This window comes from Salvelinus fontinalis, chromosome 7 (assembly GCF_029448725.1).
Source record: "Salvelinus fontinalis isolate EN_2023a chromosome 7, ASM2944872v1, whole genome shotgun sequence".
Lineage (NCBI taxonomy): Eukaryota > Metazoa > Chordata > Actinopteri > Salmoniformes > Salmonidae > Salvelinus > Salvelinus fontinalis.
The window spans coordinates 15617038-15643965 of record NC_074671.1 but is presented as its reverse complement, the minus strand read 5'-3'; the positions used below and the strand labels follow the sequence as shown (position 1 = coordinate 15643965).

At 46.7% G+C, this 26928-nt stretch overlaps 1 protein-coding gene across 2 annotated transcripts; it reads left to right on the top strand.

Annotated features, from left to right (window-relative positions):
- The first annotated feature begins 11098 nt into the window (after window positions 1-11098).
- LOC129859059 (pyruvate dehydrogenase E1 component subunit alpha, mitochondrial-like) lies at window positions 11099-26928 on the top strand. Of its 2 annotated transcripts, XM_055928405.1 has the most exons (12): window positions 11099-11284; window positions 21983-22202; window positions 22385-22453; window positions 22659-22832; window positions 23708-23834; window positions 23967-24058; window positions 24145-24237; window positions 24308-24463; window positions 24536-24607; window positions 24991-25058; window positions 25396-25504; window positions 25782-26928. In XM_055928405.1, the coding sequence occupies exons 3-12, from the start codon at window positions 22394-22396 to the stop codon at window positions 25944-25946; spliced, it is 1116 nt and encodes a 371-aa protein (XP_055784380.1). In that variant the 5' UTR covers window positions 11099-11284; window positions 21983-22202; window positions 22385-22393; the 3' UTR covers window positions 25947-26928. The 2 variants fall into 2 exon arrangements, with proteins under 2 accessions (XP_055784380.1, XP_055784378.1); XM_055928403.1 differs by lacking the exon at window positions 21983-22202.

Below are 26928 nucleotides of genomic sequence, written 5' to 3'. Positions count from 1 at the left end.
CCCGACACTTGGCATCTCTTTGGAGTCTGCTGGGAGAAGCGGTAATACTTCTCTGTCCGCCTGACTTCTGGATGTAAGAGCAGCCCTCGAATATTCAACTCCTTAGCCGAGGCCCTATGTTGGATTTTGCTCAATGTAAACCGTCTTCTGTTCTCCTTGACGGTTTCCTCACTATTGGTGCCCATTCATCCCCTCCAGCCCCGGGCCTCTACACCTTCAGCCACCTTGGCGTACCCCTCTGAGGAGAAAATGGAAGGCCCCTCTACTTGACTCAAACTCCTCTGCATCATACTGAACAGTCTTCTTTCAGGCCTCCCTGCCGCTCAACAATCTTCAGTGCATTTCCCTCCTGTCCAATTACTTGGAATCTCCCCACTGCAATAAACGTCACCCACCTGAATTATGCTATCAGGATTATTCCTCAAGGCCGCTCCTTGTCCCACCTCTCCCTGGCCGCTTCGGTGCCTTCCTTGCCTCACACTGTGGTTTTTGACCCCTCATGCCTCGCGAAGCTCAGGCCTTGGCACCTTCTCCTCAGTCATTGGCACGACATCGCCTTATTCCATGACTGTCTTGTCCCGAAAGATGTACAGTTGTTCACCGCTACCCCTTCCACAGGGTATGGGGTTTCTACAGCGGCTGTTGGTTTAATGCCCCATGGCCTCCCGAACTTGTCTCCTCTCCTGCAGCCCCTTCCGCCCCCATGTTCAAGTTGTACCCAATTGTCGTGGCCGCTTCTTCCTGGGGGAACAAATGGTGCAGAAAGACCATACTCATCCATTCCGACAACCTTCCGTGGTACTTATCATTAACAAGGGCCGTTCTTATTCCCTCCCTATCATGAGTTTCCTAAGACGTCTAACCTGGCAATCTATCACCCACCAGTTCCTTCTCAGAGCTGCATATGTACCCGGCCAATGTAACTCAATCACTGATTCCCTGTCCCGCCTCAGGCGCCAGGCCTCGTATGCAGAAACCCCTACCAACCCCAGTCCCTCCTTACTCCATGATAACCTTCCTGTGACCGATCCACTCATTCGCCTCATCTACCAGTCACACCACTCCATCCTATTCAGCCATTGCACCAAGTATACTGTCCTCTTACTGGAAAGCCTGGAGACACTTCGTGTTTCCATACCATCTATCACTTGCCTTTTCCCTCCAATGACTTGATCACCATGTCTGCCTTTGGGACCCATGCCAGCTCATTTCTCTCCATGCGGACATCCTCCATCTGGATGTACCTGGCCGGGATCAACTTCTTTCTCAAGTTGCTTACTGGGTCACCCTTCTCCTCAAGGGTCTCCAATGCACCAAAGTCCACCCCCCCCCCCCCCTCGCCACCAGCCCATTACACTTGACATCCTGTCTGCCTGCATCTAGATGCTGTGGTCTTTCTCCATTGCAGACTGTTCCATGTTATAATCAATGTTTCTTTTGCCATTATTTGGGGATTCCTGCAATTTTCAGAGTTTACCACCTCATCAGAGTTTACCACCTCATTTACCACCTCATCACCTAATGACATCCAGTGGAACAGCCACTTTACAATAGTGCATCTAAATCTTTTAAGGGGGGGGGGGGGCAGAAGGATTGCTTTATCCTAGGTATTCCTTGAAGAGGTGGGGTTTCAGGTGTCTCCGGAAGGTGGTGATTGACTCCGCTGTCCTGGCGTCGTGAGGGAGTTTGTTCCACCATTGGGGTGCCAGAGCAGCGAACAGTTTTGACTGGGCTGAGCGGGAACTGTACTTCCTCAGTGGTAGGGAGGCGAGCAGGCCAGAGGTGGATGAACGCAGTGCCCTTGTTTGGGTGTAGGGCCTGATCAGAGCCTGAAGTTACTGAGGTGCTGTTCCCCTCACAGCTCCGTAGGCAAGCACCATGGTCTTGTAGCGGATGCGAGCTTCAACTGGAAGCCAGTGGAGAGAGCGGAGGAGCGGGGTGACGTGAGAGAACTTGGGAAGGTTGAACACTAGACGGGCTGCGGCGTTCTGGATGAGTTGTAGGGGTTTGATGGCATCTACCTCATGCCCCGTATCCTACACAACCAGCCAAAACAGGATTTTCTCCCTAGCTGAGCCTGGTTCCTCAAGGTTTTCTTCCTTCAAGGGAGTTTTTTCCCGTGCCACAGTCGCTTCTGCTTGTTTCCCTGGGGTCTATGGTTGGCTCACTCAGTGGGAATCTCGTCCATATGCCTGTATTACTTCAGCTATACCGCCAAACATTCAGCACCTGCAGTCCAGAACAACTAATTTCCTCTCCAGGGCAACTTGGAGTTCTCTTAACATGGCCTGACTGATGTCTACCTGAGCTCCAATCCAAACCCTACAGAGACCCCCCCCCCCCCCCCCCCCCCCCCCCTGGGATCATTCATTTACAGCCTTTGACTTCCAGTCCATTCTACCCCACTGAATCCTCTTTCTCACATCCATTTCCTCAAATATTCTAAACCCATTTCATGTCTGGTCCTTCAATTTGGGAAAGATTATTCTAATGAGGTTAGCCCAAAAGAAGACCAGTTCACACATTCATAATTTTAGAGTTGCAATGGGACCAGCGGCGGTCGGTGACATTTTTAGATGAGGGAGGATTTTTTTTAATGAACATGACCTTATTTCCATTACAGCATATTGGATGACCGTCATTCATATTCCATTCACCCAGCTCAATGTAACAGATCAGTTTAGCCTACTACATGATTGTCTAATTTTCCCTATACCCATCATGAGGTTGCTACAACCTAGCCTATGAATGAAAATTTACAACGTAGGTGCACAGGTAGAGAATTGAGTAATCAAGGTGACACATTCAATACCGCCTTGCAGACTCTTGCCTGCATCTAGCTGATATAGGGTGGAATCATTAGTCCAACAGTAGCAAACGAGAGTTTCTATTGGACAAATTCAGGTATGTTTATCCCCGTTCTGTTTGCTTCCATTCAAGAAATGTTTTAACAGAATCGCCGCAATGAATACACCCCTGATCACACGCAAACATTTCATTTTCATAGCCACATCCACATCCAAACGTGTGTGTGTGTGTGTAATCCCTTCTCGCATCGATATATGCGCTCTCCTCCTCAGCTTTTCCCTTCGCTTGTGGACTTCAGTGCAGAACACATCAGCTGTCTGTGACCAGGCAAAAAAACTTTCCAAGCCATCCCTTCAGTCATGCAGGACTGTGTAGTCAGCCTCAATCAGTTTAGCAGTAACACCGGCAGGCCCCGGTGGCAATAAATTAAAAGCCAAAAGCTTACCTTGACTTGGAAGAGTTCCAGCATTGGATGGCCAGCTAGCTAACATAGCATCCCTCAAACAGAGCCTGGTGTTTAAGAATGCTAAACTAGCTAGATGCATTCGACACTAGCTAAGTGAAAGGTTATATACTATGAAATATAGCTAGTGCTGTCTCCTGCTTATCCTTCATTTTGGAAGACATTAATTTGTTAAACTGTTTTTCTCTGAGTCAACTACCACATTTTATGCTGTGCAATGCTAGCTATCTTTAGCTTATGCTTTCAGTACTCAATTCATTCTCTGATCTTTTGATTGGGTGGATATGTCAGTTCATGCTGCATGAGCTCTGATAGGTTGAGGACGTCCTCCAGAAGTTGTCATAATTACTATATAAGTCTATGGAAGGGGGTGAGAACCATGAGCCTCCTATGTCTTGTATTAAAGTCAATGTAACCAGAGGAGGACAGAAACTAGCTGTCCTCCGGCTACACCATGGTGCCACCCTACAGAGGGCTGTTGAGGCTACTGCAGACCTTCATTGCACAACAGTATGTTTTATGTTTTAATCAATTATTTGGTGATGTGAATATTAGTATAGTTTTATCTAAAAAGGAAATGCATTGAAGGTTAGGCCTACTACAATACAACTGTCACGTTCGTCGTAGTGAGGAGACCAAGGCGCAGCGTGATATGAAGACATTCTTCTTTAATAAATGAAGAACACTAAAACACTAAACAAACTAACATGAAGCTAATTACACCGAGTGCTGACGTGCAACTACACATAGACAACTACCCACAAAACCAAAATGGGAAATGGTAACCTAAATAGGATCCCCAATCAGAGACAACGATAAACAGCTGCCTCTGATTGGGAACCAATTCAGGCCACCATAAACCTACATTACATAGACATACAAAAATCTCCATAGACAAACAAAAACCCTAGACAAGTCAAAACACACATACCCACCCTCGTCACACTCTGACCTGACCAAAATAATACAGAAAATATAGAAAACTAAGGTCAGGGCATGACAACAACATTCAAAACTACTCAACTACAGAAAACCATTACAGTTGGAATGTAGTTAGAACTCTCAAACTGTTTCCATCAAACAGGAAAAACAGCAAAGTTAATAATAGTTGATAATCACATTTAGATTGTAGATAATGCACTTTGCTTTTGCATTACCCATAAAGATGTTTAAGGTCATACAAAGGCAGAGGGCTGTATCAGCATTTTAGTGGTCATAGGTCAGATCAGTGGTCATGGTTTGTGTATAAAGTTTCTTAATTTATAAGAGAATGCATCAGTGCATTATTACTGTTCCTACCTATAACATATTTGGCTGGACACCAAAAAAACATAAGCCATTTTTCTCAGTTTTACTGTTTATGTTGTTACTGCACTTTGCCTTTTTGTGTGCAAGCAGTCAATACACAGCTGTTCTTAATGCAATCATGGGGAAAACATGTTTGAAAGCAGTTTTGGCCTTTTAAAAAAGAGGGGGATCCAAGCTTTCCATTGACAACACGTTTATTTTGCTACTCCTACAATTGCGCGAGTGAATAATCATAATACCTATGTATCGACAGACAAGCTCTACTACTGTGTTCCTTACAGGACATTCTGTCCCCACCCAGGGAGGGGAGAGACCTTGGGCTTGTAGTAGATTGTATAACAGGTGGCAGACAATGTATGAGAAGAAGACTTGTGAACTATATTGTCATTGTTTCTGAGAGGAGGAGGGACATTTATGACGAAATGTGAGGTATTGTCACGATCGTGTGGAGGATTGACGGACCAAAACGCAGCAGTAGGAAAATAAGCCATCTCCTTTTATTGAGGAAGAAGGCAAAACGAAACAAACACACTTAAGAACTAACCAAAACAATAAACGATCGTGAAGCTAAATAACGATGTGCACACACAGGCTACAAACGTATCACATAGACAACTACTCACATCAAATGAAAGCCTATGGCTACCCTAAATATGGCTCCCAATCAGAGACAACAGAAATCAGCTGTCTCTAATTGGGAACTCATTCAGGCAACCATAGACTCTCCTAGACAACTAAACATACATAGACAACGCTAGACACATGCACTACACACAAACCCATACAATACACCCAACACCCCCTTTACCATATAATCACCCAAAACACAAACATTCCCCATGTCACACCCTGACCTAACTAAAATAATAAATAAAACAAAGAATACAAAGGCCAGGGCGTGACATAACCCCCCCCTTAAGGTGCGAACTCCGGGCGCACCAGCACACAGTCTAGGGGAGGGTCTGGGTGGGCTTCCTTCCACGGTGGCGGCTCCGGCACTGGTCGTGGTCCCCACCCCACCACAGTCACTAACCGCCTCCTTAGCTTCCTCCAAATGACCCCCCTCCACATTAACCCCACTGAATTAAGGGGCAGTTCCGGACTAAGGGGCAGCTCCGGACTAAGAGGCAGCTCCGGACTAAGGGGCAGTACCAGGGTAAGGGGCAGTACCAGGGTAAGGGGCAGTACCAGGGTAAGGGGCAGTACCAGGGTAAGGGGCAGCACCAGGATAAGGGGCAGCTCCGGACTGAGGAACGGCAGCTCCGGACTGAGGAACGGCAGCTCCGGACTGAGGAACGGCAGCTCCGGACTGAGGAACGGCAGCTCCGGACTGAGGAACGGCAGCTCCGGACTGAGGGACGGCCCATGGCTGGCTGACAGATCTGGCTGCTCATGGCTGGCTGACGGATCTGGCTGCTCATGGCTGGCTGACGGATCTGGCTGCTCATGGCTGGCTGACGGATCTGGCTGCTCATGGCTAGCTGACGGATCTGGCTGCTCATGGCTAACTGACGGATCTGGCTGCTCATGGCTAACTGACGGATCTGGCTGCTCATGGCTAACTGACGGATCTGGCTGCTCATGGCTAACTGACGGATCTGGCTGCTCATGGCTGGCTGACGGATCTGGCTGCTCATGGCTAGCTGACGGCTCTGGCAGATCCTGTCTGGTTGGCGGCTCTGGCAGATCCTGTCTGGTTGGCGGCTCTGGCAGATCCTGTCTGGTTGGCGGCTCTGGCAGATCCTGTCTGGTTGGCGGCTCTGGCAGATCCTGTCTGGTTGGCGGCTCTGGCAGATCCTGTCTGACGGACGGCTCTAGCGGCTCCTGTCTGGCGGGCGGCTCTAGCGGCTCCTGTCTGGCGGGCGGCTCAGTAGGCTCATGGCAGACGGGCGGCTTTGCAGGCTCATGGCAGACGGGCGGCTTTGCAGGCTCATTGCAAACGGATGGCTCAGATGGCGCTGGGGAGACGGATGGCTCAGATGGCGCTGGGGAGACGGATGGCTCAGATGGCGCTGGGGAGACGGGCAGTTCAGGCATCGCTGTGCAGACGGCAGACTCCTGCCGGCTGAGGCGCACTGTAGGCCTGGTGCGTGGTGCCGGGACTGGTGGTACCGGGCTGGGGACACGCATCTCAGGGCTAGTGCGGGGAGCAGCAACAGGACGCACAAGACTCTGGGGACACACAGGAGGCTTAGTGCGTGGTTTAGGCACTGGTGGTAAAGGGCTGGAGACACGCACCATATGGCTAGTGCGTGGAGGAGGCACTGGTGGTACTGGGTTGGGGCGGGGAGGTGGCGCCGGAAATACCGGACCGTGCAGGCGTACTGGCTCCCTTGAGCGCCGAGCCTGCCCAACCCTACCTGGTTGTATGCTCCCCGTCGCCTGACCAGTGCGGGGAGGTGGAAAAACCCGCACCGGCCTATGTAGGCGAACCGGGGACACCATGCGTAAGGCTGGTGCCATGTACGCCGGCCCGAGGAGAGTTGGGCCGGCTTCATGACATACGGCTCAACGCTCAGTCTAGCCCGGCCGATACGTGGAGCTGGAATGTACCGAACCGGGCTATGCACGCGTACAGGAGACACCGTGCGCTCTACTGCGTAACACGGTGTCTGCCCGTACTCTCGCTCTCTACGGTAAGTACAGGGAGTAGGCGCAGGTTTCCTACCTGACTTCGCCACACTCCCTTTAAGGCCCCCCCCAAGAAATTTTTGGGTTGAACTCACGGGCTTCCAGCCTTGTCTCCGTGCTGCCTCCTCATATCGCCTCCTCTCGGCTTTAGCTGCCTCCAGCTCTTCACGAGGAAGGCGATATTCTCCCGGTTGTGCCCACGGCCCCTTACCATCCAGTATCTCCTCCCATGTCCACGAATCCTGTGTAGGTGGGTCCTGTTGCCGCTTTACATGCCGCTTGGTCCTGTATTGGTGAGTAGTTCTGTCACGATCGTGTGGAGGATTGACGGACCAAAACGCAGCAGTAGGAAAATAAGCCATCTCCTTTTATTGAGGAAGAAGGCAAAACGAAACAAACACACTTAAGAACTAACCAAAACAATAAACGATCGTGAAGCTAAATAACGATGTGCACACACAGGCTACAAACGTATCACATAGACAACTACTCACATCAAATGAAAGCCTATGGCTACCCTAAATATGGCTCCCAATCAGAGACAACAGAAATCAGCTGTCTCTAATTGGGAACTCATTCAGGCAACCATAGACTCTCCTAGACAACTAAACATACATAGACAACGCTAGACACATGCACTACACACAAACCCATACAATACACCCAACACCCCCTTTACCATATAATCACCCAAAACACAAACATTCCCCATGTCACACCCTGACCTAACTAAAATAATAAATAAAACAAAGAATACAAAGGCCAGGGCGTGACAGGTATATAGACCAATGTACAGGAAATGATAGGGAGAATGTTCCCGTAAATAAACATTTGACTATTGTAGACTGGGCCTCTGTCTGTTTTTATTTCTATCAGTATCCTACAAATCCTGATATAGCAGACTGAGTCAGATTGAATTGGTTAAAGAACATGAGAACATAATTCTCCTAACAATAATGCTTAGTGCTCATGGAATATCTTATAATATAGACCTTGCATAGGCTATACACTGTTGTTTAAGGGCGGCATGTAGCCTAGCGGTTTTGGCCAGTAGCCGAAAGGTCTCTGGTTAGAATCCCCGAGCTGGCAAGGTGGAAAAATCAGCTGTTCTGCCCAGTTAACCCCTGACAACTGCTCCCGGGTGCCGTGGGCACCGATTTAATGCAGCCCCCCGCACATCACTGATTCAGAGGAATTGGGTTAAATGCGGAAAACACATTTCAGTTGAATGCATACAGTTGTGCAACTGACTAAGTACCCCTTTCCCTATATGCATGGTCCAATGTATTAAAATCATTTGACAACATTTAACCAATATCTTATTGGTCTCATTTCTGGAGGTTGAAATGATTTTTTAGATGTTTACATTTTATTTGAATCCATTTTGGAGAAGAATGTCCTTTTTTGGAGGGTGGTCCGCAGAACTGAGATTTTAAAAAATTATCCCCAGGAGGACCCCGGAAACCCTAATCAATGGGACTGAAATTGGTCAAATTCGTAGTTGAATGCATTTACAAAATGATCCTCTTTCCCTAACAGCATGAGGGTCATGACTTCTTTTTACATGAAAGGTGGAAGTTAACTTAGCCACAGACAATCGATCTGAGGTCGACTTAAGTTTCAGAGATGTGTTTTTTGTTGCTTTAACCCCTGGGATCTGGGATAATCTAGGGAGAGAGACAAACATCAGTCTATCCAGGATTAGATAAATATATATTAAATTCAAGCAGCATTTGGGGTTCCTCCTAGCACAAGGCTGGAGCAGCACAATGCTCCATAAACAGTGCATAGCCCGTTTAATGTTTACAAAATTCAACAGTCCAGAAGTTATAGCCCTAAAGTGTGCTATAGAGGCATCAACGGGTCTGCAGATGTCATCTCTGTTTACAATAACAGTAGGGTTTCTGCACCTTAAGTGCTAGGACCTCTCATTAAATTGATTCCTTCTACAAACTGCAGTGTGATATGATTTCTCTGACAAGTGTGTGAGGAGTTTGATTACCATCTTGTGGTTGTAAAAGGAAGTTACAGGTAACCGATTTATCAGCTTTAAAAAAAAAATATTTAAAAAAAGTATATTTTTAACTGAACTGTCAATTGGACTGATTGGTTAATCAACAGCTGAGACTAGATCTGATTGGTTGGTCAGCTATTGAGTGCCGCTTTTACCAGGTGTTGGGGTTGTCACACAGCTCCTGCTTTGGCCAACAGGCTTTTCAGTGATTGGATAAAACATCCCTCTGTTAGTATTGGGTACAGGACTGATTAGTAACATCATGTGGTATTATGGTAGACATTACTTACTGTGTCATCTCCTGGTGTCCATCCTGCTGGACACACTGCAAAGAGAGAGACGCATAAACATGCACTGGCGTCAATACTGCCTGTCGTGTGTGTCGGCAGTGGTGGAAAAAGTACCCAATTGTCATACTTGAGTAAACGTAAAGATACCTTAGAAAATTATTCAAGTGAAAGTCACCCAGTAAAATACTACTTGAGTTAAAGTAAAAAACGTATTTGGTTTAAAATATACTTAAGTATCAAAAGTCTAGATAATTTCAAATTCCTTATTAAGCAAACCAGACGGCAAAATGTTTAAATGTTTTTTGTTTTGTTTACGGAAAGCCAGGGACACACTCCAGCACTCAGACGTCATCATGTGTGATTAGTGAGTATGCCAGATCAGAGGCAATACGGATGACCAGGGATGTTCTCCTGATAAGTGCGCGAATTGGACCATTTTCCTGTCCGACTAAGTATTCAAAGTAACAAGTACTTTTGGGTGTCAGGGAAAAAGTACATTATTTTCTTTAGGAATGTAATGAAGTAAAAGTTGTCAAAAATATAAATAGTAAAGTATAGATACCCCCAAAAACTACTTAAGTACTTTACACCACTGTGTGTCGGTGTGTCTCAAAGCCTGGACCAGACGCAAGGTCTCATCTACAGAATGTCTTACTGGGAGGTCATTCAGGGTCACCTGTCTCAGAACACCTACACTGTCTATGATGAACATGAACTGTAATAATTACTAACACTTTCTAGTTGTACCACCCATCTCTCTCTACTACTAGTCATTCTCTCTTCATCTCTCTCTCTATTACTAGTCATTCTCTCTTCATCTCTCTATCTATTACTAGTCATTCTCTCTTCATCGCTCTTCATCTCTCTCTCTATTACTAGTCATTCTCTCTTCATCTCTCTATCTATTACTAGTCATTCTCTCTTCATCGCTCTTCATCTCTCTCTCTATTACTAGTCATTCTCTCTTCATCTCTCTTCATCTCTCTCTATTACTAGTCATTCTCTCTTCATCTCTCTTCATCTCTCTCTCTCGCTCATTCTCTATGTGTCTCTCTCTGTCTCTTTGTCTGTGTGTGCACTCATGTAAACATGTGAGGACTAAAAGTGAATAAATGCAGCAACATGATGAGCAGGCAGTTGCTTATTATAGCAGTGCGCAGGTAAAGCACGTGGTGGGATGCACTCTTTGCCTTGCTCAGGTGCAGGGAACAGCCAGGGACAGGTGGGCAATGGACCTTCTTACTGTCCATCGCTTTAGCCAAGTTACAGAAGTATAAAATATGTGAATAAATTGTTGAAAGCGTCCAGGACGTCATCTCCACAAAAAAAAAATGCAGGGTAGGTCGAGTGAAAGCACACAGACAGTAGCTGGACATTTGCTTTTTCCCACGCTGGCAGAGCAGCCAAAATGTTAGAACATTTTAAGGATACAGCCAGGCAATCAAAAAAAACTAACATGTCAAGCAGTTTTAGAATAGACCTAGATATTGAACAATGAAAATGCGGTTGAACGTTGTGCAGGGCTGCACCCAATCTTTATTATCATAATGTCATTCATTGCACCCTGTCTTGGCCAACCCCGTGATAGTTTTAGTTGGCCACCCGACCCACCACCGAAGTGTCAGCTGATGTATGTTGTCGACTTTAATCCGTTAGCTAGCTAAATCGGCTGTTCTGTACTAGTGGTAGAACGAAGTGTCCAGTAGCGTGCAAAATATGTTGACCCTCATCTCAAACGTGTTCCGACTTGGCAACGCCAGCAAGAATGTGGTACGTACTACTGGCAACCTACGTGCCGCTGTCCATGGTGCTGAAAGCTAGCTAGGTGATTTCGCTATGAGATAGCAAGCTAGCTAGCTAACTACATTTGCCAGATGAGAGGTTGCTAGTAGCTTCAGTCCCAGATAGCAGTGCTGACCTTGTAGATGTCGGCCCGTTAACATGGTCACTCACAGCCCCAACTGAACAACACAATATCCAAATCATTTTTGTTTGGCGCTTGCATTGATGACAGCCTGTCCATGCATTTGTTCTATTCGGCCAGATAAAATTTGAACATAGATGTAGCGGGATAATTTATTTATGTTTTATTTAACTAGGCAAGACAGTTAAAAACAAATTCTTATTGACACGACCAGTCCCTATGAGACTCCCAATCAGGGCAGGTTGTGACACAGCCTAGATTCGACCCGGGTGTTTGTGTAGTGACGCCACAAGCACTGAGATGCAGTTTCTTAAATCACTGCGCCACTCGGGAGCAACGAGTTTGTAGTCTTATTTTTATTTCCTAAAAGTTGATTAGGAAGTACCGGGACAAGGGGAACAGGTGCACTGGCTTTTTAGGGAAAACATATTGAGAACTAGGTCTCTTTTACAAATGCGCCCTGTATATACAACATAAATATACACATTATACCATATGTGTATATATATACAGTGCCAGTCAAACGTTTGGACACCTACTCATTCCAGGGTTTTTCTTTATTTTTGCTATTTTCTACATTGTAGAATAATAGTGAAGAGTCAAGAGTATGAAAGAACATATATGGAATCATGTAGTAACCAAAAAATTGCAAACAAATCTAAATATATTTTATATTTGAGATTCTTCAAAGTAGCCACCCTTTGCCTTGATGACAGCTTTGCAAACTCTTGGCATTCTCTCAACCAGCTTCATGAGGTAGTTATTTGTTTAACACTTTTTTGTTTACTACATGATTCCAAATGTGTTATTTCATAGTTTTGATGCCTTCTCTATTATTCTACAATGTAGAAAATAGTACAAATAAAGAAAAACCCTGAATGAGTAGGTGTGTCCAAACTTTTGACTGGTAGTGTGTGTGTGTGTAATTAAAATACAAAAACAGTCATGGGAAGCACAAATCACCCAGAAAAACAGTTACAATCCTCCACAAATAAGTCCATAATCAATACTTTAAATTGCCTCGAAATGGCACCAGAACATCAAGATTAATTGTATTTTGAATTTTGTTCCATCAATACGGTGCATTAAAACTACACTGAACACAACATGTAAAGTGTTGGTCCCGTGTTTCATGAGCTAAAATGAAAGATCCATACGCACAAAAAGCTTATTTCTCAAAAATAATAAAAATCACAAATTTGTTTACATCCCTGTTAATGAGCATTTCTCCTTTGCCAAAACAATCCATCCACCTGACAGGTGTGGCATATCAAGAAGCTGATTAAACAGCATGATCATTACACAGGTGCACCTTGTGCTGGGGACAATAAAAGGTAATTCTAAAATGTGCAGTTTTGTAACACAACACAGATGTCTCAAGTTTTGAGGGAGCGTGCAATTGACATGCTGACTGCAGGAATATCCACCAAAGTTGTTGCCAGATAACTGAATGTTAATTTCTCTACCATAAGCTGCCTCCAACGTAGTTTTAGAGCATTTGGCAGTACATCCAAACGGCCTCACAACTGCGGACCATGTGTATGGCGTTGTGTGGGCATGCGGTTTGCTGATGTCAATGTTGTGAACAGAGTGCCCCATGGTGGCAGTGGGGTTATGTTATGGGCAGGCATAAGCTACGGACAACGAACACAATTGTGTTTTATGGATGGCAATTTGAATGCACAGAGATACTGTGACGAGATCCTGAGACCCATTGTGAGGCCCATTGTTTAAAGGTATCTGTGACCAACAGATGCGTATCTGTATTCCCAGTCATGTCAAATCCATAGATTAGGGCCTAATGAATTTATTTACAAATTCACCGATTTCCTCATGAACTTTAACTCAGTCAAATCTTTGTAATTCTTACATGCTGCGTTTGTTTTTGTTAAGTATAAAAGCAGATGTATCTAGCTCAGTAGTTAACCAATCCTGTGAATGGGTTAGGCAACTCAGGTGTCTACACTTCAACAGCAAAGTTAGATAAGACAGAAGTTTATGAAGTAGGGCCTTGTAAACACAAAGGGAGTAATGTAGAGATCTGCAGGTCTTTAGTGAAGTCCAGCCAACCTTTTGATACAGGATTCAGTGGTTAGTATCAAACCTGTAACAAAATGAAGGGCACTATGGTAGATGGCATCCAATTGTTTAAGAGTAGTAGCAACTGCAATTTTATAAATAATATCACTATAATCAATAACAGGTAAGGTTGACTGAATAATCTGCTTCCTTAGAGAAATTAATGATCTGTTTCTGTTGAAAAAGACAACTTTAAAACTTAGCTTCTTTACCAGATCACCTATATGTTTTTTAAACGTCGAATCCATATCAATCCAAATGCCTAAGTATTTATGTGTGGGAACACGTTCGATTGGAGAACCATCTGAGTGAACGAGTAGTTCATCTGAAACCTTCTTACGAGAGTTTGAAAACAACATGTATTTCATTTTGCCTGTAGGCAAGGGATTCCTGCATAGCAATAAAATCTGCCTGTAGTTTTGACACAGCCAGATCAACAGTCAGATCAGCAGTCGGGGCAATAGCATATATAATACTATTATCCGCATATAGATGAAGTTTACAATTTTAACAGATTTACCAATAGTGTTTGTATAAATAGTGAAGAGAACGGGTCCCAAAATTGACCCCTGTGGTACACCTTTATGTACATCAAGAAATTCAGACTTAACCCCATTAATCACGATAGACTGAGTTCTGTCACTAAGATAATTATGAAACCATGAACAGGCGTCAGGGCTCAGGCCTACCGAGGACAACTTAGTCAATAAAATAGCATGATCAACAGTATCAAAAGCTTTTGACAGGTCCACAAACAAAGCAACACATTTAATTGTAGTGTGTAAAGCATTGACAAGATCATTAACAGCTAAAGTGGTTGCTGTACTAGTGCTCTGCACAGGCCTGAACCCTGATTGGTTTACATTCAAAATACATTTCTCAGATAAAGAGAAAGTTGTACATTTACCAAGGATTCAAGAATCTTAGCCAGACGAGGAAGCCTTGAAATGGAGAGATAATGATAAGATCACTACTATCCCTGTCCTTATGGAGTGGCAGCACAAGAGATGATTTCCAGACTTTTGGAATATTTCCTGATAACAATGATGGGCGCTGCACACTTAATTTAAGCAGATCCAATTTGTTGGCCCCTGTGAATTTCTTGTTGTCTATTGCTAGCAAAGCAGCCAGGACTTATTTTTTGTAAATAGTCTGAAAGAAAACTTTGACTAACTTCTCTGATCATTCAGCAAGTTTCTCCTATCAGTATCCAGCTCAATATCATTGTGAATAGGCTTAGAAGTTATTTCAAAGAGAGAGCCCGCTGAAGTAAAATGGTGATTAAATGCATCAATGAAGGCATTTTTTCCCATAATGAGACCAGTGTCTGAATACACTTTTTTTTGTGGCAGAGAGGAGGAAGTAGAACCCTTCGGGGATTTAACAGTTTTCCAGAATTTAGCGGGTTCCATTATAATCCAAAAGAGGTGTTACATAATAATCGATTTAGCCTTTCTTATTTGTCTTACACAACAATTCCTCAATTGCTTTAAAGCTTGCCAGTCCGAGCCTAAGTGTCACGCCCTGACCATCTGACCATAGAAAGCTTTTTATTCTCTATGTTGGTTAGGTCGGGGTGTGACTAGGGTGAGTCATCTAGGTGTTTATATGTCTATGTTGGTCTGTTATGGTTCCCAATCAGAGGCAGCTGTTTATCGTTGTCTCTGATTGGGGATCATATTTAGGCAGCCATTTCCACTTTGTGCTTTGTGGGATCTTGTCTATGTATAGTTGCCTGTGAGCACTATTTCTAACTTCATGTTTCGTTTGTTCGTTTTGTTGTTTTTGTTCTTTAACGTTTTCTATTCCAAAATAAAGGATGGAAACATACCACACTTGTCACGTTCCTGACCTGTTTTCCTTTGTCTTGTATTTATTTTAGTTGGTCAGGGCGTGAGTTGGGTGGGTTTGTCTATGGTTGATTTTCTATGTTGGGATTTTTGTGTTCGGCCTGGTATGATTCTCAATCAGAGGCAGCTGTCAATCGTTGTCCCTGATTGAGAATCATACTTAGGCAGACTGGGTTTCACGTGTGTTTTGTGGGTGTTTGTTTCCGTGTTTGTGTTTTCACCACACGGTACTGTATAGGTTTTTGCACTTCGTTTATTTGTTTTGTAATTCAGTGTTCAGTTTTCGTTATATTAAATCATTATGAACACTAACCACTCTGCGTATTGGTCCGATCCGTCTCACCTCTCCTCGTCCGAGGAGGAGGACGAATATGAAAGACGTTACAACACTGCATCTTGCTCTACTCCTTTCAACGACCGTGACACCAAACCTGTGTTCCTGGCCTTGACCGAAGCATCATCTCTTTTAAAAATGACTTCTGAAAATTCCAGAGTGTACCGGCCATTCGATCTACCTTTTTAACTCTTAACTTTTTGAAGGGAGCATGATTATCCACAATAGTATTGAAGACATATGCAAAGAGGCTCAAAGCTATATTGGTTCAGGGATAGCTGAAATGTATTCAAGGTCACTAAAATATAGATGATGTAAAAAAGCTTGTTAACGGAGGTTTTTAAAGTTCCTCTTTGTGATGACACGAGGCTTATATTTTTGTATTCTCACATCTCTAACACAAACCATTGGACAATGATCACTAATGTCTTGGGCAAAGACACCAATAGAAACGTATTTCTCTGGTGTATCCATTAAGATGAGACCAATCAGAGTTGACTTTAAAGGATCTTTAGGGTTGGGCCGTATAGGCTTAGTCACCAGCTGGGTTAGATTTAGATCTTTACACATTTCTTTTATATTGTCTGAAGCCTGCATTTCCAAATCATAATTTAGGTCACCCAGGATAATAACTTCTGATTTTATAAAAGACAACAAACTAGTTAACTCTTCGAGTGCCGAAAGGTTAGCCAAGGGAGGTCGGTAGATCCCTATAACAGTTATGGATACATTTCTCCCCAGACAAAGGCTTAAAGATAGTAGCTCAACTTTTTGACAAGGGAAATAAACTATTTTCATAAAAATGGCCACTCCTCTACCCTGTGTCAGCTCTGAACACATTATAACCCTCAATATTAATATCAGTCCAGAGTGTCCACAGATATCCAAGTTTTAGTCAATACCAGAGCGTCCACAGATATCCAAGTTTCAGTCAATACCAGAGTGTCCACAGATATCCAAGTTTCAGTCAATACCAGAGTGTCCACAGATATCCAAGTTTCAGTCAATACCAGTGTCCACAGATATCCAAGTTTTAGTCAATACCAGAGTGTCCGGATTCGTCATCCAGTTTAGGAAGTAAGCTGTTAATATTCAGCTGCATCAACCCAAGTCGTTTGCGATTTTTTAAGTCTCATGAAGTCTTCAACTCAAATAAGCTACGTTCAATAGACGGTTGCAGGCCCTGTCTGATGGTTGATATTGATATAGTTGGTATGGCTAGAAGATTGCATAGAACTGCACCGTTTGATCTATCCCGTTTAGCAATAGAAGATGTAGAAATGTGAATTACTTTTCCAAGGTTAGCGCCATAGGGCCTGAGGCCGATGTCAATGTGGGGAACTCTGAGTAACTAATGATGTAATGTTACAAACTGACTTGCACGATAGCAACCAAAGCCCATGTAACAGCCCAAGCCCTCTACATGGGGGTATTCGGGTTTATGGAATTCACATTTGAACTAATAGAGGCATCAGACCGCGGCATTGTTCAGTGGCCATGGTGCAGATTTAGCATTCGCTCTTATCTAAGCGCTGTCCATGGTGGTTGTTTGTACGCAGGGCAGAACCATAGCCCCTAATTTAACAGGATCTCTGTGATGAACCCTCAAAGTTCCGGAATGGTATGATAATGGAAGACATTTTGGTCAGGGAGAAATCCAAACCAGACTAAGAATGGCAGTAGAAGCATAGGTGACGCTTTTCCTGCTTTTATTTCTGTAGGAAAATACACTGAGTATACCAAACGTTATGAACACCTTCCTAATGTTGAGTTCCTTTTCCCTTCAGTACAGCCTCCATTTGTCAGGGCATGGACTCTACAAGGTGTCGAAAGCGTTCCACAGGGATGCTCGCCCATATTAACTCCAAAACCTCCCACAGTTTGTTTCAAGTTGGCTGGATGTCCTTTGGGGGGTGGACCATTCTTGATGCACACTGGAAACTTTTGAGCGTGAAAAACCCAGCAGCGTTGCAATTCTTCACACAAACTGGTGCGCCTGGCACCTAATACCATAACCTGTTCAAAGGCACTTACGTCTTTTGTGTTGCCCATTCACACTCTGAATGGCACACATTCACAATCCATGTCTCAATTGTCTCAAGGCTTAAAAATCCTTCTTTAACCTGTCTCCTCCCCTTCATCTACACTGATTGTAGTGGATCTAACAAGTGACATTAAGGGATCATAGCTTTCACCTGGATTCACTTGGTCAGTCTGTCATGGAAAGAGCAGGCGTTCTTAATGTTTAATGTTCTTAAACTCAGTGTATAAGTAAGGCATGTGATATCAGTGATTGTGTAATATAATTATTGTCAACCTAAAATATTCTCATATAATAAAAAATATGGTTTATACAAATGTTCTGTATAAATAGCCTTTAAAGTATGTGTAAACAGACCATAAATGTCTCCTTGTTTGTTTTCTTGGAAAGCTGTGAGTTATATTATGATACAGTATCAGTTGCATTGACAACTAGTCAGATTCCTATCATCGGCTGGTTTCAGCCAGAGTATGGCTGAGACTGCAGTGTTTGAATGGGATGTTGGCATATTGGCAGTTCATTTGACCAATTTATGGAATCGTTCCACAAAAACTGACTACCTGCACAGTACGTTTGTTTGCTAGCCAATCTTCACATTCATTGTTTTACACTCTTATCACAGCACAGGCTGACCATGGTAGACCAACTCCCTGACTAAACCTGCTGACCTTTTATACTGTCATAATGTTCATGTCCATTCTAGTATTCAAATTCTATGGACACAAGGGATTCCCTCATGCTAGTATGTCTTCGTTGTACCTGCGCCATCTACAATTTACGTTTGACCCATGGTGGCGCTCTGATGTTGGTACGTAGCATTGACAGTATATGAAGGAGTGTAGGCTAGTGATGGTTGGTGCAATTTGTGTACTAATTTCTTGAGCATCTGCCTCTGGTCTATAGACTTTCCTCTGTAATGCGCTGCCTGAACTTCAGCAGCTCAGCCTCATTCTCTCACCCTGAACTTATCAGCACAACTTTCACGGTTACAAAGATACTAGGCCCTAGGGACTGTGCTTTTAGGTTCCTTTTAGGATATGTTCCTCTATAGTGTTTTAAAGATGAATTATTATCGACACCCCCCCCCCCTCCCTCTCTGCACCCTCTCTCTCCCTGGTTCTTGTAGGGAGCCCAAACCGTGTCAGAGGTAAGGAGCTCATAGCTCTGCTGTCCTGTAGGCCTGCTCTAGCCTGTAAGACCTTGAACAAAACACAGCTCATATAGAACATAGCCTAGTGTTGGCAGCCTGTGTGTGTACTAATAGAGGCCCTGACTCTCTTTGGTGCGCTGTGGTGGTGGTGGTGCACTGTGTCAGTGGGTGGTGCGTTGTGTCAGTGGGTGGTGCTCTGTGTCAGTGGGTGGTGCTCTGTGTCAGTGGGTGGTGCGCTGTGTCAGTGGGTGGTGCTCTGTGTCAGCGGGTGGTGCGCTGTGTCAGTGGGTGGTGCGCTGTGTTAGTGGGTGGTGCGCTGTGTCAGTGGGTGTTGCGCTGTGTCAGCGGGTGGTGCGCTGTGTTAGTGAGTGGTGCGTGTTGGTGCGCTGTGTCAGTGGGTGGTGCGCTGTGTCAGTGGGTGGTGCGTTGTGTCAGTGGATGGTGCGCTGTGTCAGTGGGTGGTGCGTTGTGTCAGTGGGTGGTGCGCTATGTCAGTGGGTGGTGCGTTGTGTCAGTGGGTGGTGCGTTGTGTCAGTGGGTGGTGCGCTGTGTCAGTGGGTGGTGCGCTGTGTCAGTGGGTGGTGCGCTGTGTCAGTGGGTGGTGCGCTGTGTCAGTGGGTGGTGCGCTGTGTCAGTGGGTGGTGCGTTGTGTCAGCGGGTGGTGCGCTGTGTTAGTGGGTGGTGCGCTGTGTCAGTGGGTGGTGCGCTGTGTCAGTGGGTGGTGCGCTGTGTCAGTGGGTGGTGCTCTGTGTCAGTGGGTGGTGCGCTGTGTCAGCGGGTGGTGCGCGGTGTTAGTGGGTGGTGCGCTGTGTTAGTGGGTGGTGCGTGTTGGTGCGCTGTGTCAGTGGGTGGTGCGCTGTGTCAGTGGGGGGTGCGCTGTGTCAGTGGGTGGTGCGTTGTGTCAGTGGGGGGTGCGCTGTATCAGTGGGTGGTGAACTGTGTCAGTGGGTGGTGCGTTGTGTCAGTGGGTGGTGCGCTGTGTCAGTGGGTGGTGCACTATGTCAGTGGGTGGTGCATTGTGTCAGTGGGTGGTGCGCTGTGTCAGTGGGTGGTGCGCTGTGTCAATGGGTGGTGCGTTGTGTCAGTGGGGGGTGCGCTGTGTCAGTGGGTGGTGCGTTGTGTCAGTTGGTGGTGCGTTGTGTCAGTGGGTGGTGCGCTGTGTCAGTGGGTGGTGCGCTGTATCAGTGGGTGGTGAACTGTGTCAGTAGGTGGTGCGCTGTGTCAGTGGGTGGTGCGCTGTGTCAGCAGGTGGTGCGCGGTGTTAGTGGGTGGTGCGCTGTGTTAGTGGGTGGTGCGTGTTGGTGCGCTGTGTCAGTGGGTGGTGCGCTGTGTCAGTGGGTGGTGCGCTGTGTCAGTGGGTGGTGCGCTCTGTCAGCGGGTGGTGCGCTGTGTTAGTGAGTGGTGCGTGTTGGTGCGCTGTGTCAGTGGGTGGTGCGCTGTGTCAGTGGGTGGTGCGTTGTGTCAGTGGGTGGTGCACTGTGTCAGTGGGTGGTGCGTTGTGTCAGTGGGTGGTGCGTTGTGTCAGTGGGTGGTGCGCTGTGTCAGTGGGTGGTGCATTGTGTCAGTGGGTGGTGCGTTGTGTCAGTGGGTGGTGCGCTGTGTCAGTGGGTGGTGCACTGTATCAGTGGGTGGTGCACTGTGTCAGTGGGTGGTGCGCTGTGTCAGTGGGTGGTGCGCTGTGTCAGTGGGTGGTGCGCTGTGTCAGTGGGTGGTGCATTGTGTCAGCAGGTGGTGCGCTGTGTCAGTGGGTGGTGCGCTGTGTCAGTGGGTGGTGCGCTGTGTCAGTGGGTGGTGCGCTGTGTCAGTGGGTGGTGCGCTGTGTCAGTGGGTGGTGCTCTGTGTCAGTGGGTGGTGCGCTGTGTCAGCGGGTGGTGCGCGGTGTTAGTGGGTGGTGCACTGTGTTAGTGGGTGGTGCGTGTTGGTGCGCTGTGTCAGTGGGTGGTGCACTATGTCAGTGGGTGGTGCGTTGTGTCATTGGGTGGTGCGCTGTGTCAGTGGGTGGTGCGCTGTGTCAATGGGTGGTGCGTTGTGTCAGTGGGGGGTGCGCTGTGTCAGTGGGTGGTGTGTTGTGTCAGTGGGTGGTGCGTTGTGTCAGTGGGTGGTGCGCTGTGTCAGTGGGTGGTGCACTGTATCAGTGGGTGGTGAACTGTGTCAGTGGGTGGTGCGCTGTGTCAGTGGGTGGTGCGCTGTGTCAGTGGGTGGTGCGCTGTGTCAGCAGGTGGTGCGCGGTGTTAGTGGGTGGTGCGCTGTGTTAGTGGGTGGTACGTGTTGGTGCGCTGTGTCAGTGGGTGGTGCGCTGTGTCAGTGGGTGGTGCGCTGTGTCAATGGGTGGTGCGTTGTGTCAGTGGGTGGTGCGCTGTGTCAGTGGGTGGTGCGCTGTGTCAGTGGGTGGTGCGTTGTGTCAGTGGGTGGTGCGTTGTGTCAGTGGGTGGTGCGCTGTGTCAGCGGGTGGTGCATGTTGGTGCGCTGTGTCAGTGGGTGGTGCGCTGTTTCAGTGGGTGGTGCGCTGTGCCAGTGGGTGGTGCTCTGTGTCAGTGGGTGGTGCGCTGTGTCAGTGGATGGTGCACTGTGTCAGTGGGTGGTGCGTTGTGTCAGCGGGTGGTGCGCTGTGTCAGCGGGTGGTGCGTGTTGGTGCGCTGTGTCAGTGGGTGGTGCGCTGTGTCAGTGGGTGGTGCGCTGTGTCAGTGGGTGGTGCACTATGTCAGTGGGTGGTGCGCTGTGTCAGTGGGTGGTGCGCTGTGTCAGTGGGTGGTGCACTGTGTCAGTGGGTGGTGCACTGTGTCAGTGGGTGGTGCGCTGTGTCAGTGGGTGGTGCGCTGTGTCAGTGGGTGGTGCGTTGTGTCAGCGGGTGGTGCGCTGTGTCAGTGGGTGGTGCGTTGTGTCAGCGGGTGGTGCGCTGTGTCAGTGGGTGGTGCGCTGTGTCAGTGGGTGGTGCTCTGTGTCAGTGGGTGGTGCACTGTGTCAGTGGGTGGTGCACTGTGTCAGTGGGTGGTGCACTGTGTCAGTGGGTGGTAGAGATCTAGAGTTCAGGTGTTAGACTCTTCTGGCTGTGCTCTGGTCTAATTGGGTGGCTCATCTGTTCCCTCCCAGCTGCTGATTGGCCTGTCCAAACACGTCGATTTAACCTCACCGACCGACCCCAGCAACACCCTGACAACCACCAGTTAGTACCAGAGCACACAGACCTAATTAGAACCAGTCAGTCGGATCCAAACAGAGCAACCTGAACCTCAGCCACGTTCCTTCTGCAGAACCCCCAGTCCTCCTTTCACACTGTGGCCCAGGGCAGCGCTGGATTTAGCCTTCGGGGGTGAGGCCATTGGATTATCGTGTGTGTGTGTGTGTGTGTGTGTGTGTGTGTGTGTGTGTGTGTGTGTGTGTGTGTGTGTGTGTGTGTGTGTGTGTGTGTGTGTGTGTGTGTGTGTGTGTGTGTGTGTGTGTGTGTGTGTGTGTGTGTGTGTGTGGCTCTCATGTCATTCTCTCTCTCTGCAGGGGGCCAGGATGGTGGTGTCCACACGCTTCTTCACTGACTTCACCCTACAGGCCAGCTTTGACATCAAGGTGAGTCCACATACACACAAAACAAATGCATGTGACATGTACTGAGTAGACTTCTCCTGGACATGTCTCTTCTACACAACACACTTCTATCACACCCTGCAGAACAAGCCCTAGATGCAGTATGAAATGGAAACTTCCTCATCAAACTTATCTGATTGGTTGGTTGAGCTGCCTGTCTCCCTCCCTTCCCTGTGCTGTCCAATAGAAGTGTGAGCTGCACCGTCTGGAGGCGGGCCCCTCTGAGACAGCGGTGTTGACCAGAGAACAGGGCCTCCAGTACTACAGGACCATGCAGACCATGAGACGCATGGAGCTGAAGGCTGACCAGCTGTACAAGCAGAAGATCATCAGAGGCTTCTGCCACCTCTACGACGGACAGGTCACAACACACACACACACACTCACACTCACACTCACACTCACACTCTCACACACACACACACTGGGGCGGCAGGTAGCCTAGTGGTTAGAGTGTTGGGACAGTAACTGAAAGGTTGCTAGATCGAATCCCCAAGCTGACGAGGTAAAAATCTGTCTTTCTGTCCCTGAACAAAGCAGTTACCCCACTGTTCCTAGGCTGCCATTGTAAATAACAATTTGTTCTTAACTGACTTTCCTAGTTAAATTAAGGTAAAATAAAAATTACATATACGTATAGATTAGAATACACACACACACACACATTACATACACAACGTATAGATTAGAATACACACACACACACATTACATACACGACGTATAGATTGGAATACACACACACATTACATACACATATAGATTAGAATACACACACACATTACATATACATATAGATTAGAATAAACACACACATTACATATACATATAGATTAGAATACACACACACACATTACATATACATATAGATACACCTAGACCGATTAGAATAAACACACACATTACATATACATATAGACACACCTAGACCGATTAGAATAAACACACACACACACATTACATATACATATAGATTAGAATAAACACACATTACATATACATATAGATTAGAATAAACACACACACACATTACATATACATATAGATTAGAATAAACACACACACACATTACATATACATATAGATTAGAATAAACACACATTACATATACATATAGATTAGAATAAACACACACACATTACATATACATATAGATCAGAATAAACACACAGCAAGAGAGAAAGGAACATACACACGCTCCCCTTCTCTCTCCTAGCTGTTGTTGGTTGTGTTACAGGAGGCGTGTGCGATGGGCATCGAGGCGGGCATCAACCCAACAGACCACCTGATCACAGCGTACCGCGCCCACGGCTACACCTTCACACGGGGTGTGTCCGTTAGAGAGATCATGGCTGAACTCACAGGTGAGACACACCAAAGAAACTGATCGAAGGTCAGATTTGTATTTCCTCCTAATGGTTACAGTCAGGTTTTAAGGACGATAAACTGATCCTTCTACCTGAAATACATCTCTATTCTCTGTCTCTTGTTCTCAGGTCGAAGAGGAGGTGTGGCCAAGGGTAAAGGTGGTTCTATGCACATGTACGCTAAACACTTCTATGGAGGGAATGGAATCGTGGGGGCTCAGGTAACTCTCTGAACAGGTCACACTCGCTCACACACCTAGACCGAGAGGGGAACATGCTTTCTCGCAGTGTGTGTGTGTGTCTACAGGTTCCATTGGGTGCTGGTGTGGCCCTAGCCTGTCAGTACCAGGGCAACAACCAGGTGTGCGTGGCGCTGTACGGAGACGGAGCAGCCAACCAGGTGAGGTCTATCTAACAGTTACAATAAAGTTATTAAATCATCATCATCGTCTCTGCTCTTGTCCAATCAGGGCCAGATCTTTGAGTCTTTCAACATGGCGGCTCTGTGGAAGCTGCCGTGTATCTTCATCTGTGAGAACAACAAGTTTGGCATGGGGACGTCTGTAGAGAGATCCTCCGCTAGCACTGAGTACTTCAAGAGAGGAGACTATATACCTGGAATCAAGGTAGGACACACACACACACACAGTCAGTGAGTGTATCTTTGCTATACTGACCCCTCTGTCCCTGTGGTGTAGGTGGATGGCATGGACGTGCTGTGTGTGAGGGAGGCCATCAAGTTTGCTGCAGACTACTGCAGAGCCGGGAAGGTGAACTATGATTGGTTATAGGGCTGGAGAAGAGGAGTTCTGATTGGTGCAGAGATGAAAAAGTGATAGCTGGTTTAAGAGCTTAGAGTGTTAAGAATCACTTTGTCTCAGACAATCTAATGTCAGAGGGCTGATCCTGTTCTTGTATCCCACCAGTGTCTCTTCCCTGACAGAGGGAGGCTCAGTGACCAGCAGAATAGAGACAGTCTGTGACTCTAGTACAGTTGTAACTGGCCCTGCACTCCTGGTGTGCTGCAGGCCAAACAGCATAGATATAGGAAGATCCTCTGCTACAGTAGAAATCCCTGATCAGGCTATTCTGCAGTATCATGGTGGGGTTGGCTAGTTTGTTGAGTGTCTTTCTTTTGAAACCTCATTGGCAGGGTCCTATTGTGATGGAGCTGGAGACCTACCGTTACCATGGACACAGTATGAGCGACCCCGGCGTTAGGTGATACATGATCTCTGACCTTTGACCTCTGACCATGTGTTCGTCAACTGAGCACCCTGTCTCTTCCCGCCCCCTCACTCCTCCCCACATCTCCCATCTCTCTTCCTCCCTCTCTATTCTGTTTTTAGCCCTGCCCACCTCCTTGTGTTGCCACTCCCTAGTTTACCCCCCCCCCCCTTTCCCCTCTTAGTGTAGTGCAGTGTTGGTTTGGGAAGAGCACTGCTTCCTTTCCAGGTCTGTCTCTCTCTCTGTCTCTCTCTCATCAACCAAGGGCTGGTGCAGAACCTTGCTAATCATGTCTAAGTCCTCTTCCTGTGTGTGATGTAACTTCCTGTAGCTACCGTTCACGTGAGGAGATCCAGGAAGTGCGCAGTAAGAGTGACCCCATCACCATGCTGAAGGAACGCATGCTGTCCAACAACATGGCTTCTGTGGAGGAGATCAAGGTACACACACACCTTCACTGACACGCATCCACACACACACCTTCACTGACACGCATCCACACACACACCTTCACTGACACGCATCCACACACACACCTTCACTGACACGCATCCACACACACACCTTCACTGACACGCATCCACACACACACCTTCACTGACACACATCCACACACACACCTTCACTGACACGCATCCACACACACACAGGTGGTCCAATTCCTCAAATAGTTTCCCTACTTGCCTCCTTCTTTTTGTCCTTCCTTTCTCCATACAGGAGATAGATGTAGATATCAGGAAGGTGATCGAGGACGCGGCCCAGTTTGCCATCTCTGACCCTGAGCCACCATTGGACGAGCTCTGTAACCACATCTTTGCCAACGATTTGCCCATGGAGGTCCGCGGGACCAACCCCTGGGTCAAACTGAAGTCTGTCAGCTAGACACACGCACGCACGAACGCACGCACGCACGCACGCACGCACGCACGCACGCACGCACGCACACACACACACACACACACACACACACACACACACACACACACACACACACACACACACACAAACCAAACCAAACCAAACCAAACTACTGTACACAAACCAAACCAAACCAAACCAAACTACTGTACAGTCTATCAGCTACACATCCCTTCCTACCCTCTGCAACACCAACCCCTGGGTGAAAGTCTACTCCTTCTCCTTCCCTTTTCTCATTCCCTCGTTAGTTGTCTCTAAACGCACAACATGAGAGGTCATGACCCTGTAGTTCAGAGTTCAGTCTGTAGCAGCATTCCAAACCAGTCCGTCTCTTCTGACCCTCTGTCACTGGTATTTATAGTATGTAGTTTTATATTGATGTGTTCTCCTGATACTGAGGGACTGTAGGTGGGAGGTGTATGGCTTAGGGCAGGCTGTTGTTCCAGTCTAGCACTAACACACCTGATTCAATCAGTCACCAAGACATTTCTTAGCTGGATCTAGTGTGTTCATGCTGATACTAAGCTTGCACACCCTAGAACACTTCAGAACCAGGGTTGACCACCCCAGGCTAAGGGTGTGTGTGTGTGTGGGGGTGGTTTTGGGTTAAACCAAGTCTCTCTGTTTCTAATGCTCCCATCTGTTAATGTATGACCTCTGACCCAGATGTTATTGTAGCACCGTAGCACTCGTTGCACTTTGATAGATAAAATAACGAGACACCAGACTGCAAGTCGTTATGTTATCATAGGAAAAGAGACAAGCAATGTTAGTTCATTTCTCTCACCTCCTTTCTCCCTCTCCTTCTCTGCCTCCCTCCCTCCTTCTCTCCGTGAGGAGCAGATACCGATCCAAGCTGATAAACTGAAGAGGAACATCTGTCAGAACTGAACCATTGTAGTACTGTTGTGATTTGATTGGAGCAATAAAGTTGGCTGAGTCTGTA